Source organism: Pleurodeles waltl, chromosome 8 (assembly GCF_031143425.1).
Source record: "Pleurodeles waltl isolate 20211129_DDA chromosome 8, aPleWal1.hap1.20221129, whole genome shotgun sequence".
In the NCBI taxonomy this organism is placed as follows: Eukaryota; Metazoa; Chordata; class Amphibia; order Caudata; family Salamandridae; genus Pleurodeles; species Pleurodeles waltl.
The window spans coordinates 1420610989-1420630131 of NC_090447.1; the positions used below are offsets into that span (position 1 = coordinate 1420610989).

The following is a 19143-nucleotide window of genomic DNA, read 5'->3' on the forward strand; positions in this document are numbered from 1 at the left end:
TAATGGGTGGCACAGTACATGCTGCAGCCCATGGGGAAATCCTGGTGCCCCAATGTCCTGAGTTCCGAAGTACCATATACTAGGGACTTACAAGGGGACTCCAGTGTAGGAGGCTGGCCTGGCTTGTAGTGGGTACCAGAGGTACTTACATCTTGTGCCAGGTCCAGTTATCCCTTATTAGTGTAGAAGAGGTGTTTCTAGCAGCTTAGGCTGATAGAAGGTAGCTATGGCAAAGCAGCTTAGGCTGAACTAGGAGACATGTAAAGCTCCGACTATACCACTTGTATCATATGCACAATATAATAAGAAAACACAATACACAGAGTTACTAAAAATAAAGGTACTTTATTTTTATGACAATATGCCAAAAGTATCTCAGTGAGTACCCTCAGTAAGAGGATCAGTTATATACACAAGATATATGTACACAAACCAAAATTAGGTAAGTAATAGCAAGAAAAGTAATGCAAACAGTGTAGAATTACAATAGGTTGCAATAGGAGCACATAGGTATAGGGGCAACACAAACCATATGCTCCAAAAGTGGAATGTGAACCACAAATGGACCCCAGACCTATGTGAGCTTGTAGAGGGTCGCTGGGAATGTAAGTAAACAGTGAGGGTTAGAAAAATACCCCACCCCAAGACCCTGAAAAGTAGGTGTAAAGTGCACCTACTACCCCCAGAGAGCACAGAAGTCGTGATGGGGGATTCTGCAGGAAGAACAAACACCAGCAATGCAACAACAGTGGATTTCCGGACCTGAGTACCTGTAAGACAATTGGACCAAGTCCAATAGTCGCAACAGTGTCGAGAGTGGGCAGGAGCCCAGGAAATGCCAGCTGAAGGTGCAAGGAAGCTGCCACCGGTTGGAAGAAGCTTGGAGTTCTGCAAAAAAGAAGAGGACTAGGGACTTCTCCTTTGGAAGATGGATGTCCCACGTCGCGATGAAGCTTTCAGAGGTGTTCCCATGCAGAAAGACCGCAAACAAGGCTTGCTAGCTGCAAGGGTCGCGGTAGAGGTTTTTGGGTGCTGCTGTGGCCCAGGAGGGACCAGGATGTCACCACTTGGAGGAGGAGACAGAGGGGGGGCGCCCAGCAACTCAGGGAGCCCTCACAGAAGCAGGCAGCACCCGCAGAAGTACCCCAACATGCACTTAGAAGAAAAGTGAACAGAAGCCCACACGAAGTCACAAAAGGGAGTCCCATGATGCCGGAGGACAACTCAGAAGGTTGTTCACTGTAGGATGGGGTGCCGGGGACCCAGGCGTGGCTGGCACGAAGGAAATCCTGGAAGAGTGCACAGGAGCCGTAGCAGCTGCAAATCACACGGTACACAGCTTTGCAGTCTATCATGGGGAGGGAAGGACTTACCTCCACCAAACTTGGACTGAAGAGTCACTGGACTGTGGGAGTCACTTGGACAGAGTTGCTGTGTTCCAGGGACCACGCTCGTCAGGATGAGAGGGGACCCAGAGGACCAGTGTTGCAGTCTTTTGGTGCCTGTGTTAGCAGGGGGAAGATTCCGTCGACCCACAGGAGATTTCTTTGGAGCTTCTGGTGCAGGGTGAAGGCAGGCTACCCCCAGAGCATGCACCACCTGGAAACAGTCGAGAAAGCCGTCAGGATTAGGCGCTACAATGTTGCTGGTAGTCGTCTTGCTACTTTGTTGTGGTTTTGCAGGCGTCCTGAGCAGTCAGCGGTCGTTCCTTTGGTAGAAGGTGAAGAGGGAGATGCAGAGGAACTCTGGTGAGCTCTTGCATCCGTTAACTGAAGAATTCCCCAAAGCAGAGACCCTAAATAGCCAGAAAAGGAGGTTTGGCTACCAGGTTAGGAGGATTGGCTACCAAGAGAGGTAAGAGCCTATCAGAAGGAGCCTCTGACGTCACCTGCTGGCACTGGCCACTCAGAGCAGTCCAGTGTGCCCCCAACACCTCTGTTTCCAAGATGGCAGAGGTCTGGGACACACTGGAGGAGCTCTGGGCACCTCCCCTGGTAGGTGCAGGTCAGGGGAGTGGTCACTCCACTTTCCTTTGTCCAGTTTTGCACCAGAGCAGGGCTGGGGGATCCCTGAACCGCTGTAGACTGGCTTATGCAGAAATGGGCACCATCTGTGGCCATCAAAGCATTTCCAGAGGCTGGGGGAGGCTACTCCTCCCCAGCCCTTCACACCTATTTCCAAATGGAGAGGGTGTAACACCCTCTCTCAGAGGAAATCCTTTGTTCTGCCTTCCTGGGCCAGGGCTGCCTGGACCCCAGGAGGGCAGCAACCTGTCGGAGGGGTTGGAAGCAGCAGCAGCTGCAGTGGAGACCCCGGAAAGGCAGTTTGGCAGTACCCGGGTATTGTGCTAGAGACCCGGGGGATCATGGAATTGTCCCCCCAATACCAGAATGGTATTGGGCTGACAATTCCATGATCTTAGACATGTTACATGGCCATGTTCGGAGTTACCATTGTGACGCTATACATAGGTAGTGACCTATGTATAGTGCACGCATGTAATGGTGTCCCCGCACTCACAAAATCCGGGGAATTTGCCCTGAACAATGTGGGGGCACCTTGGCTAGTGCCAGGGTGCCCACACACTAAGTAACTTTGCACCCAACCTTCACCAGGTGAAGGTTAGACATATAGGTGACTTATAAGTTACTTAAGTGCAGTGGTAAATGGCTGTGAAATAACGTGGATGTTATTTCACTCAGGCTGCACTGGAAGGCCTGTGTAAGAATTGTCAGAGCTCCCTATGGGTGGCAAAAGAAATGCTGCAGCCCATAGGGATCTCCTGGAACCCCAATACCCAGGGTACCTCAGTACCATATATTAGGGAATTATATGGGTGTACCAGTATGCCAATGTGAATTGGTAAATTTAGTCACTAGCCTGTTAGTGGCAAATTTGGAAAGCAGAGAGAGCATAACCACTGAGGTTCTGGTTAGCAGAGCTTCAGTGAGACAGTTAGGCATCACACAGGGAACACATACAGGTCACATACTTATGAACACTGGGGCCCTGTCTGGCAGGGTCCCAGTGACACATTGACTAAAACAACATATATACAGTGAAATATGGGGGTAACATGCCAGGCAAGATGGTACTTTCCTACATCCAGTATGCCAATTGTGAGGTGTGCAAGGTCCTAGGCAAGCACATTTAGTCGGAGAGAGCACAATCACTGGGGTCCTGGTTAGCAGGATCCCAGTGAAGACAGTCAAAGCATACTGACAGCAGGCAAAAAGTGGGGGTAACCATGTCAAAAAGAAGGTACTTTGCTACAGCAGAGATCTGCAAGACGGCGACTTGGGTTTTCTTGCATGTCTTTGTCAAGCACTACTGCCTTGATTCTGAAATGCGCAGGGACATGCGCTGTGCCAGAGCAGTTGTTCAAGACTTCCTTGCCTAACCATCGATCATCCATCTTCCAAGGGCAGAGTACTGCTCTGTAATCTCTTCTGCAGGCAAGGAATCTGCAGGCAGACCATCCATCAGAAGGAAAACGTTTCTTACCTGCTGTAATGATTTTTTTGGGTGGATACTCCATCGGAATGCAGATTCTTCACCTGTAGAACAATCCCAGATGCCTCACTGGATACAAAAACTTCAAATATCGTTGCTGCAGGTAAATAACTTTTCTTCCTAGCCTATGAGAGGGAATAGGACAAGACTAAATGTAGTGTGCACTGAAGGTGCTCTTCAGGGTACTTTGACAAAACACAATTAACATATTAATGTTTGTGATAATTTCACTAATTTAGCTTTATTTTCATTACAGATAATGCAATCCAACACTTTAATTGATTATCCAGCTGTCCTTACATATTCTTCCGCATCTCAGCTACATAATTCTTTGTTTCCCGAATATTCAAGTTCTGTCAGTCTGGGTTCTGTACCACAAGAGGGAGGCAATACAGAAACATCTTCAAACTCAACACCTTTGGATCATTCTTCGTTTGAGGTACTTAATGTTTCTGGTGGATGTCCACCATCTAAGCAAGCTACTTTCAACCAGTCTTTTCAACCAGATGTGAATAATCCAGGCCTGGGTGGAAGCAGCTCTATCTCTGACGTTCAGCCATTGGCATCCCAAGTAGTAAATGCTGGCATTGCAAAGAAGGACCAAAAGAATCCATATGATAAGCTCATCGCTCAACTAAATGCTATATTTCCACACTACGATGGGTAAGAACCTTGATATTGTGTTGTTGGTTTGTAATGTTCTCTTCTCTGTATCACTTATGTTGTTGTGGAGTACTTTCTTTGCAAATGAGAGACATATGAGAATACAACAATTTCATGCAATGAAGCAAAATACTGGTCAACAATAGTGAGCATCAGTCAGAAATAGACTGTATTATGAGAGATAATAATACAAAGGCAAAAAACGGTGACAAACAGTTAAGCAACTTGATATACTAAAATGGGAATTAGTCCGTCCTAGTTAAATAAAAATGTAACTTTACAAAATACCTAGAGATCTGAAATGAGTTGCTATGCACACAGGACAGAGTAGCATTGGAGGCAGATGGTTTATTTTTTTTATATAAATGAATCATAAGTGGATATAGTCCTCATGCAAGGAGGTATGGGTTTGTAATACTGCAGAAAGAGTGGCTAGATCTATTTTAGAAATGCTTGCCAATAGTACGTTTTTGTAGTCTTTCCCAGATTGTACCAGAGCATGCATTTGTTGCTTAAAGTAATTTCATTTGAGGAAGAGTTTAGCATCTAGTTGGATCCTTTGATGATGGTGTACTCTTTTTGTCAGGGTGCTGATGTGTGCTTGCAGATTTTCATTTGGCTATAAGGTGAAGTCGGAGAAATTGGCAATATCAACAGTGACGGGGCAGTTGTATACAGAACATGTGTTCAGCCAAGCACGGACTGGAACTTTGATGTTAGGAGATAAAAATTAACCATATCTGATAGAGACTTCTATTTTAAATTCCTTACCTTAGAATGTCCCCCAGGAGTCAGACTGGACTAGGAGATTTTTTTCTTCTAGCAGTACCGTTGAGCAAAGTCAGGTGGCGTTGGTCGACTCTGCGTGCGTCGTTGGCACCGTGGTTGTATGTAGGCGCCAATCCGGCGTGTTGACGTCAGTTCTTTTCTTTCCACACCATGCACTGATCCGGAGAAGAGCTACCCTTGTTCATTGTTTTGACTAGCTTTGACCTTTTTGTCATTTTTTTACTTTTTTATGCGTTGATGGATGTCATGGAAGACCGGGTTCAATCCATATGACTCCTGTCACCAAATGATGTCGGTGACAGATCCACGCCTCGTGTGTTTGTGGTGTCTGGAGCGCGACCATGACCCAAAGTTGTGCTCTGAGTGCTGGACCATGAACCTGAAGACTTTGAGGCAGTGGTCCCTGAAGCTCATGGCGGCCCGATGCTCGACTCCGCATTGCTCCCGGTCTCGTTCAAGAGGAAAGTTATGAGACCGCTCTCAAAGTCATCATCACTCTTCATTTTCCTATTCAAAATCTCTGAGACATTCTGGTCATAAAAAGAAGTCGAAAAAGTACAAATGTTCTTCGGCTTCACCCAGTCCGTCAACTGATGCGACGCGAGAAGAGCTTTGACTCTAGGCCTCTGTCTGCGGACTCTACTGCTGAGTCCATTCCACACCTCCCCGTCTTCCCGGGAGCCGAAGCCATCCCTGCCCAGCTGAAAGAGTTTTATGAGGCCATGCGCCCTATCTTTGGACAGACTGACCCCACCTGCGGGGATCGGATGGGGGCCCCTCCGGTTCCGTGCCAGCAGCTTCGGCTCCAGCCACTGAGGGCCCCTCCAGATCTGTAATTGGATCCGTGCCGGTCCTGCCAACACAATCTTCCCTGGCTAAGATGTTGATGCGCCTGACGTCGGTTGGGCCCACAATCGACATCAACTCAATCCTGATTCCCGAAGACATGGACTCTGAATGGTTTTGCTTGACGCCTGATCCGTCTTCGATGGGGTCTTCTCACCCCAGGCTGGATTCTGCCCCTTTTTACTATGGGTATGGATACAGGGAAGGTTTGGAGGGGTTGCTGGACCTTCTGGAATACCAGCTTGACAACCCTGAATTTGACTGGGCACAGGAATTGGGCAAGGCTAGTGGTCTGGATACATATCCTGACACTGGCATGCTTTCTCCCCCTGCTGTGGCTATGGAGGAGTGAGTGACCTATTCTGTGGTGATCAGCAGGGCTGCTGCGGTCCTCGGCCTCGAGCTTTCTTCTGTGGAGGTCAGGACTACCTCCTGACTGAGGTGCTTCAGCCTGGGGCTTCCACTTCAGAACCCCTTCCATCTGTCAATGAAGCCCTCACTGATATTCTTCTGGGTACCTGGTCCAAACCCAGCACAGGAGCTCTTGTAAATAAGACAGTCGCCTACCACCATCAGCCTGTGCCGAACAACCCTAAATTCCTGTCTCAGCACCCTACACCTGGGAGTTTTGTCATCCAGGGTCCTTCCTCATCTGGTGCATTCCCATCCTCACCCCCAGTTAGGGAATCAAAAGACTGGCTCAGCTTGGGAAGATGACATTTTCTTCCTCCGGTCTGGCATTGTGGTCCGTGAACTCCGCATGCCTCTTAGGCCACTACACCCATTCCTTATAGGATGCGGTCGCGCAGGTTTTGCCACAGGTCCCGGAGGAGGACCTTGCATCATAGTCCAAGCCGTTGCTGATGGGAGGGATGCAACCAAGTTCCCGATCCATTGCTGGACAGGACTGACTCACTGGGTAGATCGGTTGTGTCGATGGTGGCCTTAAGGCGCCATGCCTGGTTGAGAATGTCTGGCTTTTCGGGGATGTCCAACAGTCTCTCATGGACATGTCCTTCATTGGCACTCGTCTCTCTGGAGACAAAGCAGGCTCGACGCTCAAGCGTTTTAAGGAGTCCCAGGCTATGGCTTGGTCCCTTGGTCTCGCAGCAGCCCCTTGGCCAGCCCTCTTTTCACCCCTTTCGTGGCCAGGGAAGGGGATCCCTCACACGTCCTTTTCCTACCAGCCACTGAGCTGCGCATGCTACTCAGCCACTGTGTGGCTGTGGAAACAGAATCCAATGGGCTCGTGGATCAGGGAACCAGAGGTCTGACCAGTCCACCATTGCCCCCGCTGCACCCTCCAAACCTTCCTAGTCAATCGCAACATCCTGGACCGGTTGGTGGCAGGATCCGCCATCACCTGCCCCACTGGGAATTCATCACAATGGACAGGTGGATTTTGCAAATAGTCCTAAGGGGCTACTCCCTCCCCTTCAAGACTACACCTCTGCCTATGACACCACCTATGACCGCTTAGCAGAGGATCATTTGGCCCTTCTCCACAAGGACGTCGCAGCTGTCTTGTCCATGGGAGCCATAAAGAGGGTCCCTGTGCCAGAAGTAGGTTATGGTTGTTATTCCCACTACTTTCTGGTGCCCAAGAACAAGGGCCTTCGTCCTATCCTAGCCCTCAGGGCCCTCCATCTCTTACTCAAGAAGAAGTTCAAAATGCTCACCCTGGCTCAGGTCCTGTCTGCCTTGGACCCTGGAGACTGGATACTAGCATTGGACTTGCAGGATGCCCACTTCCACATACCCGTCCTGCCTGCCCACAGACGTTAGTTGCAATTCGTGGTAGGTCATGAGTACTTTCAATTCACTGTGCGCCCCTTCATCCTTACCAGTACCCCTAGGTTGGTCACGAAAAGTATGGTAGGGATGCAACTCATCTACGCAGGTTAGGGTTTTCAGTCTTTCCCTACCTCAACACGCCCTGCAGGAAGCTGGCCTGGTGTGTGATGAGCACCTATGGTGTTATCACCTGATACCAGGTCCAGGTATCCCCTATTATTGAAGTGTAGGCAGTGTCTACGAAGCCAAGGCTCTCTAGAGGTAGTTGTAGAAGAGCAGCCAAGACTTATCTAGGAGACATGCAAAGCTTATGCAATACCACTATAGTCACACAGCACTTACACACATGAAAGAACCACACAGTGTTAAAAAATAAAGATACTTTATTATAGAAACACAAATACTAAAATACTGTGTAGGCAATACCCCAACTGGAGGTAAGTAAACACACTCTTAGAACATATTAGAACTCAGTAAGTAGCATAGAAAGCAACAGGCAATAGTAAAAGCAATAGCAAATAGTGAGGGCCCTAGGGGAGGTCAAAACCATACACTAAAAAAAAAAGTGGAATGTGCCATCCAAGGAAGTGGAATCAGTAGAAGGAAGCTGGAGGAACTAGGAACCCCAAGAGGTGAGTAATAGTGACCCCCAGCGACCAGGAGAGCAGAGGAAAGCACCTGGTTTTCCCCAAAACCAACAGGAGGACTTGGGAAAAGGATTGTGCGAGACCCAACCAATAATGGAAGAACCCAAAGGTGGATCCTGGCAGACGAGGACGTGCAAAGGAATGGGACCAAGTCCAGTTTGTGATGGAGTGTCTGATTGTGGTAAGAGCAGCTACCCACCCTTCTGTGGCTGCAGGGCCAGGTTGACTGTGGGCGAAGAAGGTCAGCAGTGCAACACATGAGCAGAAGAGGATTTCCAGAAGTGATGTCCCACATCACCTTTCGTATTGCAGTCAGTCAGTGATGCTGGAAAACCACCAACTAGCCTTGGCAAATGCAAGAGTTGAAGAAGAAGGTTTTGCAAAGCAGAAGAGGACCAGCGAGATTTAGGTGACTCGACCCAAGAAGGGAATTCCAGGGTGACCCTCTGCAACTGGGAGAGTCACAAGAAGAGGAGGCAGCCCCCACAGGCAGCAGGCACAGAAGTTTCAGTGAGGGCCCACTCAGCACACCTGAAGAAGTGTCCTAGGTCACTGGAGCAGCAGGCAGGAGACTTTGCGTTGCAGAAAGTGCTGGGGGCCAGGGCTACACGGAGCCTGAAGAGCCCATGGAAGATAAACAAACAAGCCTTGGTAGCTGCAAGAGTCACAGTGCACAGGGGTACTGCCCAGCAAGGTGAGGCAAGGGCTTACCATGTCCCAAGTTGGATAGCTGATAGAGAGGACAAAGGGGATTACTCCAGACCTCCCAATGTGTTGCAGGATCCACGCAGCTCCCGAGGAGAGAAGATCCATTCAGCCGGTCGTTGCAGTTAGTGCCTGCAGATGCAGGGGAGTGACACCTTCAATCCGAGGGAGATTCTTTCTTACCTCTTGTGCAGGCTTAGGACTCGACGCCCTCCGAAGATGCACAGCCAGGGAAATGTTGCAGTTGCTGGAAGGAGCCGGAGAAACAATGTTGCAGAGCAGAGTCATCGCTGAAGTTACAGATTGTCGGTTGCTGGAGGGCCCAGTTGCAGTTCTATTGGCCAGAAGATGAAGAAAACAATGCAGGAATCTTGCACGTTGAATCTAGGGTCTCCCTCTTGGGTGAGTCCTCAAATAGCCCAGGAAGAGGGATTGGTCACCTAGCAGGGTGACCACCTATCAGGAGGGGGCTGTGACCTCACGTACCTGACCTGGCCATTCAGATGCTTCCAGGTGCTTCTGCCCACCTTAGGTTCAAGATGGGAGAATCAAGTGAACACCTGCAGGAGCTCTGGGGACCACCCTTAGGGTGGTGATAGACAGGGGAGTGGTCACTCCCCTTTCCTTAGTCCCGTTTCATGCCAGAGCAGACCGGGGGTCCCTGGACTGGTGCAAACTAGTTTATGTAAGGAGGGCACCAAATGTGCCTTTGTAAACATACCAGTGGATTGGGGAGGCTACTCCTCCCAATCCATGTAACACCTATTTTCAAGAGAGGTGTTACCTCCCTCTCCCACAGCAAATCCTTTGTTCTGCCTTCCTCTGCCTGAGCTAGTCAAGCAAGGGGAGGGCAGAAACTTGTGTGAGTGGTGGTAGCAGCATGGGCTGCCCAGAAAACCCCAGAAGACAGGTAGTAGCAGTGCTGGGGGTCCTTTAAGGATCCCACAGAGTGCATGGAATCATACAACCAATACTGGCAACAGTATTTGGGATATGATTCTGACATGTTTGATACCAAACATGCCCAGGTTCGGAGTTACCATTATGTAGCTGGACACAGATAGTGAATTGTGTCCAGTACGTGGGAAACTTGACTCCTCTGCACTTACAAAGTCCAGTGCAATGGAAGTGGAGTTCGTAGGGGTGCCCTCACACACAGGTACCTGCACCCTGCCCTCTGGGCTAGGAGTGCCTACCATAGGGGGTGACTTACAGGAACCTGGTGAAGTGACCTGTGGGGAAAGGTGCATGCACCTTTTCACGCAGGCTGCAATGGCAGGCCTGCAGACATATTTTCAATGGGTGGCACAATACATGCTGCATCCCATGAGTAACCCCTGGTGCTCCACGCCCTAGGTACCTTATACTAGGGACCTATATGGGGGCACCAGTGTGCCAATTGTGGGATGTGCAAAGTCCTAAGCAACCACATTTAGAGGGAGAGCACTATCACTGGGGCCCTGGTTAGCAGGATCCCAGTGAAAGCAGTCTAAGCTCACTGACAGCTGGCAAAAAGTGGATACTTTCCTACAGGCCTCAGACTGTTGTCTCCCACCTTCAGACAACGGCGAATCTTCTACATTTGCTGGGGTTCACTAAAAGCGTGCCGAAGTCACGAAGTCTGAGACGCTTCCCTTCATTGGAGCTGTTCTGCTTATCCTCCCGAAAAGCGAGTCCAGGCTATTCAGGGTATGATACCAGTGTTCCAGCCGCTATGCTTTATTTCGGTGAGACTGACCCTGAGGCTGCTGGGCCTCCTGGCCCCCTGCATCATGCCAGTGACACATGCCAGATGGCTTATGCAGGCTTTGCAGTGGGACCTGAAATTCCAGTGGGAGCAGCATCCGTGGAATCTTAACTACATTGTCCAGAGCTCGGATGGAACTGCGCAAGATATGCAGTGGTGGCTTTCAAATCAGGATTGGGTCAGCAGCAGAGCCCTCTCCCTTCCCCAACCAGATCTCACAGTAGTGACAGATGCATCACTCCTGGGATGGGGCGGCCACATGGGCGAGGCGGAGCTCAGAGGCCTCTGGCCTCCAGTGGAGTACGGACTCCACATCAATCTATTGGAGTTCTGTGTGATTAGTCTTGCATTGAAAGCATTCCTTCTCTCTCAAAGGGAAAATGGTGCAGATGTTCACGGACAACACCACTGCCGTGTGGTGCTGCAACAAGCAGGGCGGAGTGTAGTCATGGACCCTTTGTCAAGAGCCTCTGCGTGTCTCTATGTGGCTGGAACACCAGGGCATTACCCTGATGTTTCAACATCTGGTTGGCTCTCTGAACGGCAGAGCAGACAAACTCAGCCGTTGTTGCATGGTCAATCACAAATGGCTTCTCCATCTGGAAGTGGCACAAGGGCTCTTTCAAAATGGAGAGAACCTTGGTTAGATCTGTTCACCTCTTCAAAGAGTGTGCTGTCTCAGCTGTTTTGCACGTTGGAGTTTCCAAGGCGGCACTCGCTCAGTGACGCTTTTTGTCTCTAGTGGAACTCAGGCCTCCTTTACGCCTTCCCACCAATACCACTTCTGCCCAGGGTTCTGAGGAAAATCAAGAACGACCGGGCCCAAGTAATCCTTGTAGCTCTGGACTGGGCACAGAGGATGGTATCCCAAGCTACTGAGCATGGCCAATGATCCTCCGATCGCAGCAGCAGGGAACGATTCTCCCCCCGAACCTGTCCAGTCTCTGCCTTCTTGCATGGAGATTGAGCTGCGGCAGTTGACAGCTTTCAACCTTCCGCCCGAAATCTCTAATGTTATCTTGGCAGCCAGGCGCCCCTCCACTAAAATGGTATACACCTGTCAGTGGCACAAATTTGTGGCATAGTGTACCCACAAATCTATTGATCCCCTTTCAGTACCTCTCTCTGAGGTTCTACTGTTCCTCCTCTCCCATGCCCAGCAGGGCTCTGCCATGGGTACCCTTAAAGGCTACTTCTCTGCCATCTCGTCCTTTCTCAGAATGCAAGATCAACCTTCTCCATTCAAGTCTCCCAATGTTGGGAGATTCCTGAAGGGACTCAAACATTTGTACCCACCTACCTCATTCATAATGCCCCAGTGGGATTTGAACCTGGTCCTTACCTACCTTCTGTGTGCCCCTTTTGAGACACTTCATAATTGTCCCTTGTGGCTCCTCACACTAAGAAATGCTTTCCTTATTGCTATCACCTCTGCTCCCAGAGTGAGTGAGCTTCAAGCTGTTTTGCCGAAGCCACAATTTTTCTCCGTCCATCCTGACAAAGTGATACTTCGTACGAAGGCCTCTGTCTTTCCTAAGGTTGTCACGCCTTTTTATGTTGGCCAGTCCATCACTTTGCCTACTTTTTACGCACCCTCACATCCCTCTCATGAAGAATAGAGATTCCACCATCTGGATTAAAAAAAGAGCGTTGGCATTCTACCTCAATCGTACCAGAGATTTCTGTGTGGATGCTAAACTCTTTGTGGGATATGTGGGTGCAAAGAAAGGACGGTAGGTGCAGAAGTGTACCATTTCGTGTTGGGTGGTGCTCTGCATCAAAATCTGCTACGCTTTGGCAAAGAAGCAACCACCTGAGGGCTTGCGTGCTCACTCCACCATAGTATCTCCTGCCACCACAGGGTTAGCATGGAGAGTTCCTGTCCTGCACATCTTCCAGACAGCAACGTGGGCATCCCTGCACATGTTCATAAAACATTACTGCTTGGACAGTCAGGTCAGCAGAAAAGGCTACTTTGGTCGTTGGATACTGTAGGACTTTCTAGTATGATCTTGGTTTGCAGCCCACATCCAAGGATGGTATTGTTGGTGTATCTATTCTAAGGTAAGGAAGCTGCAACTAGAAGTCTCTATCAGATGAACAAGTTACTTATTTTTGGTAACGATTTATGTGGTAGTCATATTCTAGTTGCAGATTCCTTACCAACCCACCCATCCTTCCCACACTGCAAACTGATTTCTAGAGACAGGAATTCCCTTTTCAGGACCCTTGTCCTGGTGTCATTCTCAGTGTTCTTCATGGCTCTGTGCTACTAGCATATAAAGTCGCGAGAAGAAACTGACGTCAGCATGCCTGGGTGGTGCCTATATACAACCGCAGTGTCATCGCAGCGACAACGATGCCCGCAGAGTGGACAGACACCACCTGACAGCACTTAGGGGTACTGCTCGAAGAAAAAATCTCCAGGTCCAGTCTGATGCCTGGGGGAAATTCTAAGGTAAGGAATCTGCAATTAGGATATGTCTGTACCATATGAATTGTTACCGAAGGTAGGTAACTTGTTCTTTAAGTGGGTTGAATTTTAGATAGTGTTTTGTCATCCAGGATTGGATTTCATCTAGAACTTTGGCTATAAATTCAGTGTCTCTAGAGGATCAACTTTTCATGAAGAGGTTGTTATCATCTGTACAAACGTAATACCTGATATCTGAGGAGGAAGGAAGTTGAAAAGGTCAGGGGAGACGATGAACACATGTAGAACAGTGTATGTGAGCTCTGTGATGTTGGAGAGTGGAAGTTGCCCTTATTTGTACATGCTGACATTGATTCTCAAGGTATGACGAGAAGAACAGAATTCTGTTCATCTAAACCCATTTCTTCCATTAAGGCTTTGTTGCAGAGAACGGTGACTTAAATTGTCAGATGTTGCCAAAAGATCCTGATGGATGAGTAGGCCTGAATTTATTTCATCTAGAATTTCTACTGTATCATCAGCAATTTTTAAAATTGAGATTTCTGTGCAGCGTGCCAGTTTGAAGCCCCTTTGCAGTTTGTGAGACCCTGTTTTTAGTTATGGCCATATTTAGCTGAGCTTCATCCAGTCCTGGTTTTTACTAATGGGTGGAGATTTGAACATTTTTAGGTCGTCTGTGGCTCAGCATTATAAAATGGAGAGTGCATAACTAAAGAGATTAATGCTAACGCAAGGGAATAAGTTCAAGATAGTGTGAGGATGATTTGGTTTTGGCAGTGGTGTTTCGCATTTCTGATTGGGTTGCTACTCTAAAAGCTGAGCAACTTACTTTGGTTTCTGTATGTTGTCACATTTACCAGTGACCAAAACAAGTGAACCCTTATACCATATCATTCCAGGCCCTCTGAGATCTTTCTCAACAGACTCTCAACCACGTATTCTACCCTCAACAGTGAATGTTACCACCACGGGGTGATTTAGTGTGTAGCCTCATCACGGGGTCGCCATTCACTTCAGTGTGCCGTTATCCAAATGAACTGAAAGATATCTCAGTGAGAAGGGGAGTGAAAGAATGTGAGTTAAAATTAGCTCATATCTTAATTCCTATTTATTAGTGTCCATAAAAAGGGGTGACTTTGTGAGGATCAGCAATGAATCCCTATACAACTAAAATTAAAGTTGACATGTTTCAGCCTGACATGGTCACCCAGGGACCATGGCATTCATCAGGACCTATTGTTAATTAGATTACCTACAACTTTCAAGTAATCCCCAAATGTAGTTATGATTTGTGCTTCAACTAGTGCCGCAACATTAGGAGCAAAGAGGGGAATCTAAATGGCAGCTCTCACTCTATCCCACCACATGAAAAGTTCTCTCTTTTTGGAGAAGCAATCAAAATCTTCCAAAGTTCTGTAATGCCATCCTGATCCAAGTTGGACCAGGCATGACCTTTGCAAGAGGCATCATCTATCTTTTTCACCTTATCTTCAAACAAGATGGCCAGTTTCTTAAAATTTAGTGTGTAATACTTTTTGTTACCCTATAATGGGCAGTTGAGGTGTACCTCACAATAACAGTTTTTGTTGCTAGCTGTCTAGTTTCATAAAGAATGACTGGGCTTGAAAGTGTGTTTTTAATATTTCTTTCTCCCTGCTCTCTGTTTAGCTAGGCTTATGTAAGGAGTTTTTCAACATATACTGTACAGCTCAAATATTCTTCCTTTCTTCATGTAATTTCTCTGAATACCATTGTGCTGATATTTAAACCTTATCCCTTTTTAGTTTTCTTCAGACCGCTGTGTTCATTAGTCTGGTGTCGGAATATTTGGTCGCAAGACTATAAGCCCTTTTTGTCTGGGGTAATGCCTTCTAGAGATGAGGCTATGTCATGGGCCAGAGTGGTAGTTTTGATGTTGTTAATGTTATAATATTCTGATGGATGCTTAGTGTTCAGATGGATACTTCTGCCTGTAGATTCCTCATCTCTTTAATCTCCTCCAGGCACAAAACTGAATCTGCAAAAGTCAAACTCGCTCTTCCCTGCCTGCAGGAAGGACTCGACTCCACATCAACAACAGTCATCAGTCCAGACATGACTGGATGTGGTTGTTATTCCTGCTACATTCTAGTGCCTCAGGAGGATGGGGGCCTTTGTCCTATTTTAGACCTGCATCCCATAAATGCCTTCCTCTGGAAAATAAAATGTAAGATGCTCACACTGACCTAGGTCTTGTCTGCCCTCGACCCTGGAGACTGGATGGCGGCTTTGGACCTGCAGGATGCCTGCTGCCATTTACCTGTCCTGCAAACCCATTGGCGCTACTTACTGTTCGAGCTGGACAGGAGCATTACCAGTTTGCTGTGCTCCACTTTGGTCTCACCAGTGTCACTCCGGTGTTCACACCAGTTATAGAAGCACAAACTCAGAGGGCAGGGGTGCTAGTCTTCCCCTACTTCGAAGAATGGCTGTTTGAAAGGAGGCTGTGGCACACCTCCTGTAATCTTTAGTGTAGGAAAGTACTCTCTTTTGGGCATGGTTACACCTGCTAGCAGTGTGCTTATTCTGTTTTCACTGGGATCCTGCTAACCAGGACCCCTGTGATTATGCTCTCTCCCTCCAAATTTGGTTATCTAGGACCTTTGTGAACTCCACTATTGGCATACTGGGGTCCTTTTATAAGCCCCTAGTATATGGTACTTACGTACTCAGGGCATTGGGACACCAGGGGTCCCCCAGGGGCTGCAGCATGTTTTGTGCCACCCATGGCCCATGCAAAATGTGCCTGTAGGCCTGCCATTGCAACCTGCATGAAAAGGTGCATGCACCCTTTCATTACAGGTCACCATATCAGGTCACTGTAAGTCACCCCTATGGTAGGCCCTCCTAGCCCAGAGGGCAGGGTGAAGGTCCCTGTGTGTGAGGGCATCCCTGCATGCCCCTACAAACTCCAGTTCCAATGCACTGGACTTCATAAGTGCGGGTAAGCCATTTCACCCCTGTACTGGCCACTGTGTCCAGCTACATAATGGTAACTCCGTACCTGGGCATGTTTGATATCAAACATGTCAGAACCATACCCCAATACTAATGCCAGAATTGGTTGTATGCTTTCTTACACTCTGGGGGCTCCTAAGAGCTGCTGCAGCCCCTCAGACAGGTTTCTGCCCTCCTGCTTCTTGACCAGCTCAGGCAGGAGAAGGCAGAACAAATGATTTCCTGTGGGAGAGGGTGTATAGGTGTTACAAGGCTGGGAAAGGGTAGCCTCCGCGAGCCATTGGTTTGCTTTGAAGGGCATATTTGGTGTCCTCCTTGCACAAACCGGTTTGCAACAGTCCAGGGACACTTGGTCCCTGCTCTGGAGCAAAACTGGACAAAGGAAATGGAAGTGACCACTCCCCTTTCCATCACCACCCCAGGGGTGGTGCCCAGAGCTCCTCTAGATGGCCACTTGATTCTGCCATCTTTAAAACAAGATGTGCTGAGCCCCCTGGGAGCATCTGAGTGGCCAGGTCAGGCAGGTGATGTCAGTGACCCCCCTATGATAGGTGGTCACCGTGCAAAGTGACCAATCCCCTTAGTAGGGCTATTTAGGGACTTCCTTGTGGGGGGGCCCCCAGAGTCGGTGTGCAGGACTCCACCAGGACTCCTCTGCATCTTCTACTTCTGTTTCTGGCCACCACAACCGCAGCTGAACATTTCAGGAACCGACAAGACTGCAACGTCTGAGATTACCTTGTCTTGGAACATTGTTTCCTCAGCTCCTTCCAGTAACTGAAACATTTCCACAACTGTGCATCCTCTGAGGTCACAAGACTTGAGCTGAAGCAAGAAGGAATCTCCCTTGGAGTGAAGGAGTCACTCCCCTGCACCTGCAGGCACCTACAGCAGTGAGGTTTGGCTGGGTGGATCCTGCATCACAGATGGTGGTCTGGTGGTCCTCTGCCCTCTGTCCACTTCGAGAGACTGTGCCTCTCTGCATCTCCTTGCAGGACACTACCCCTGTGTATTGCGGCTCTTGAAGCAACCAAGGCTTGTTGCCTCCTGCTCCAAGGGATCTTCAGTCTTCAAGTAGCCCCGGCCTCCAGCACTCCATCCCTGCAAGGACAGTCTCCTGTGCTGTTCCAGCGACGTGGGACTCCTCTCCAAGTGTGCTGATGGGCCTCACTGCAACTTAATGTGCCTGCTGCCAGTGGATTGCCTGTGGGGGCTGTGACTGCTTCTGCTGGCTCTCCCCACTGCTGAGGGTCAGCCCGGACTCTCCTCACAGGGTCGAGTCTCCCTGGACCTTGTTGGTCCTCTTCAGCCTTGCAACTCTTCATTTGCCTCCTCTTGCATTTACCAAGGCTTGTTGGTGGTTCTTCTAACCACTGACCATCTGCGACCTGACGACCAATGTGGGACACCATCTGCACCACTCCAAAGACCCCTCTTCATCTCCTGGGCTCCACAGATGGTTGTCTTCTTCCCTCATCGACCTGGATCTTCATCCACAGAAGGATGGGTAGTGGCTTCTGCCTCTGCCCCAACTGGACACTCCATCGTGGACTGGACTCTGTCACCTTCTTTTGCATGTCGTCTTCTTCCAGACTCCAGCTTTGGTTTCCTCTGGTCTGGTTCTGTTTTTGCACAATTCAATTTCTTAGTCCTTGGGAAGACCCAGGTACTTACCTCTGCTCTCCTAGTCGCTTGGGATCACTTAGGGTACTCACCTCTTGGGGTCCCGAGTTCTTCTACCTTCCCTCTAATTATTCCATATCCATGGGTGGGGGACTTCACTTTGCAGTCCATTATTTTAGTATATGGTTTAGTCCCCCCCTTTGGAGTTAATGTGTGACTATTGTGCTATTGCATCAGCTTTGCATGTCTCCTAGAAAAGTCTTGGCTGGTCATCCACAGCTACCTCTAGAGAGCCCTGGCTTCCTAAAAACAGCCTAAATTCACTAATAGAGGTTGCCTGGACCTTTTATGAGGTGCCAACACCATAGGTGTACACCACACACACCAGGCCAGCTTTCTGCATTTCCTCCTTCTCTGTTCATAATGCCTCACTGGGATCTGTAGTTGGTTCTTACCATCTTGATATGTACTCCTTTCGAGACACTTCACAATTGTCAACTTCGGTTTCTTACCTTAAGCACACCCTTTCTAGTCGCCATAACTTCTGCTTGCAGAGTGAGTGAGCTGCAGGCTCTTTCCTCAAAGCCACATTTCATTTCCATCCATCCTGACAAGGTGGTCCTTTGTACCAGGGCTTTCTTTTTTACCTAAAGTGGTCACGCCCTTCCATGTAACCCAATCCATCACCTTGCCTACTTGTTACACTCCCCACATCCCTCTAAGGAAGACGAGAGACACCACCGCCAGATCTCTAAAGGAGCATAGGCGTTCTATCCTGATCGTACTGAAGAGTTGCAGGTGGATGATCTTTGTGGGTTATATGGGTGCAAAGAAAGGTTAGGCAGTGGAAATGAGAACCATCTATAGATAGGTTGTTCTCTGCATTAAAATGTGCTGCACATTGGCTAAGAAGCAACCCCCAGAGGGTTTGCGGGCTCACTCCACCAGAGCAACAGTGACCAATACTGTGTTGACACGCTGAGTTCTTCTGTCAGGCAGCAACATTTGGGCGTCTTTGCATACATTTACCAAACACTACTGCCTAGACAGTCTTGTCCGCAGGGACAGGTACTTGGCCCGCTTGGTCCTGCATGTCTTACTACTATGATCTTGGTTGGCACACTCACCTCCCGGGATGGTATTGCTTGGCTATCTATTCTAAGGTAAGGAATCTGCAAATAGAAATCTCTGTCAGATAAACAAGTTACTTACCTTTGATAACTAATTATCTGGTACAGACATATTCCAGTTGCAGATTCCTTACTGACCCACCAATCCGCCCCGTTTTGCGAACTGATTTCTAGGGTCAGGGACTACCTTTCAGGGCTCTAATTCTGACTCCGCGAGTCAGCGTTCTTTATGGCTCCTCGCTTCTCGCGTGGAAA

At 48.7% G+C, this 19143-nt stretch overlaps 1 protein-coding gene across 1 annotated transcript in view; it reads left to right on the forward strand.

The window, feature by feature from the left end:
- The window catches only part of LOC138248710 (E3 ubiquitin-protein ligase TTC3-like), a 1210547-nt gene that overhangs the window by 1085729 nt on the left and 105675 nt on the right, over window positions 1-19143 (forward strand). The window contains exon 42 of the mRNA XM_069202542.1: window positions 3770-4176. Within this exon, the coding sequence (XP_069058643.1) occupies window positions 3770-4176 (407 nt within the window). The remainder of the gene's footprint in view (window positions 1-3769; window positions 4177-19143) is intronic.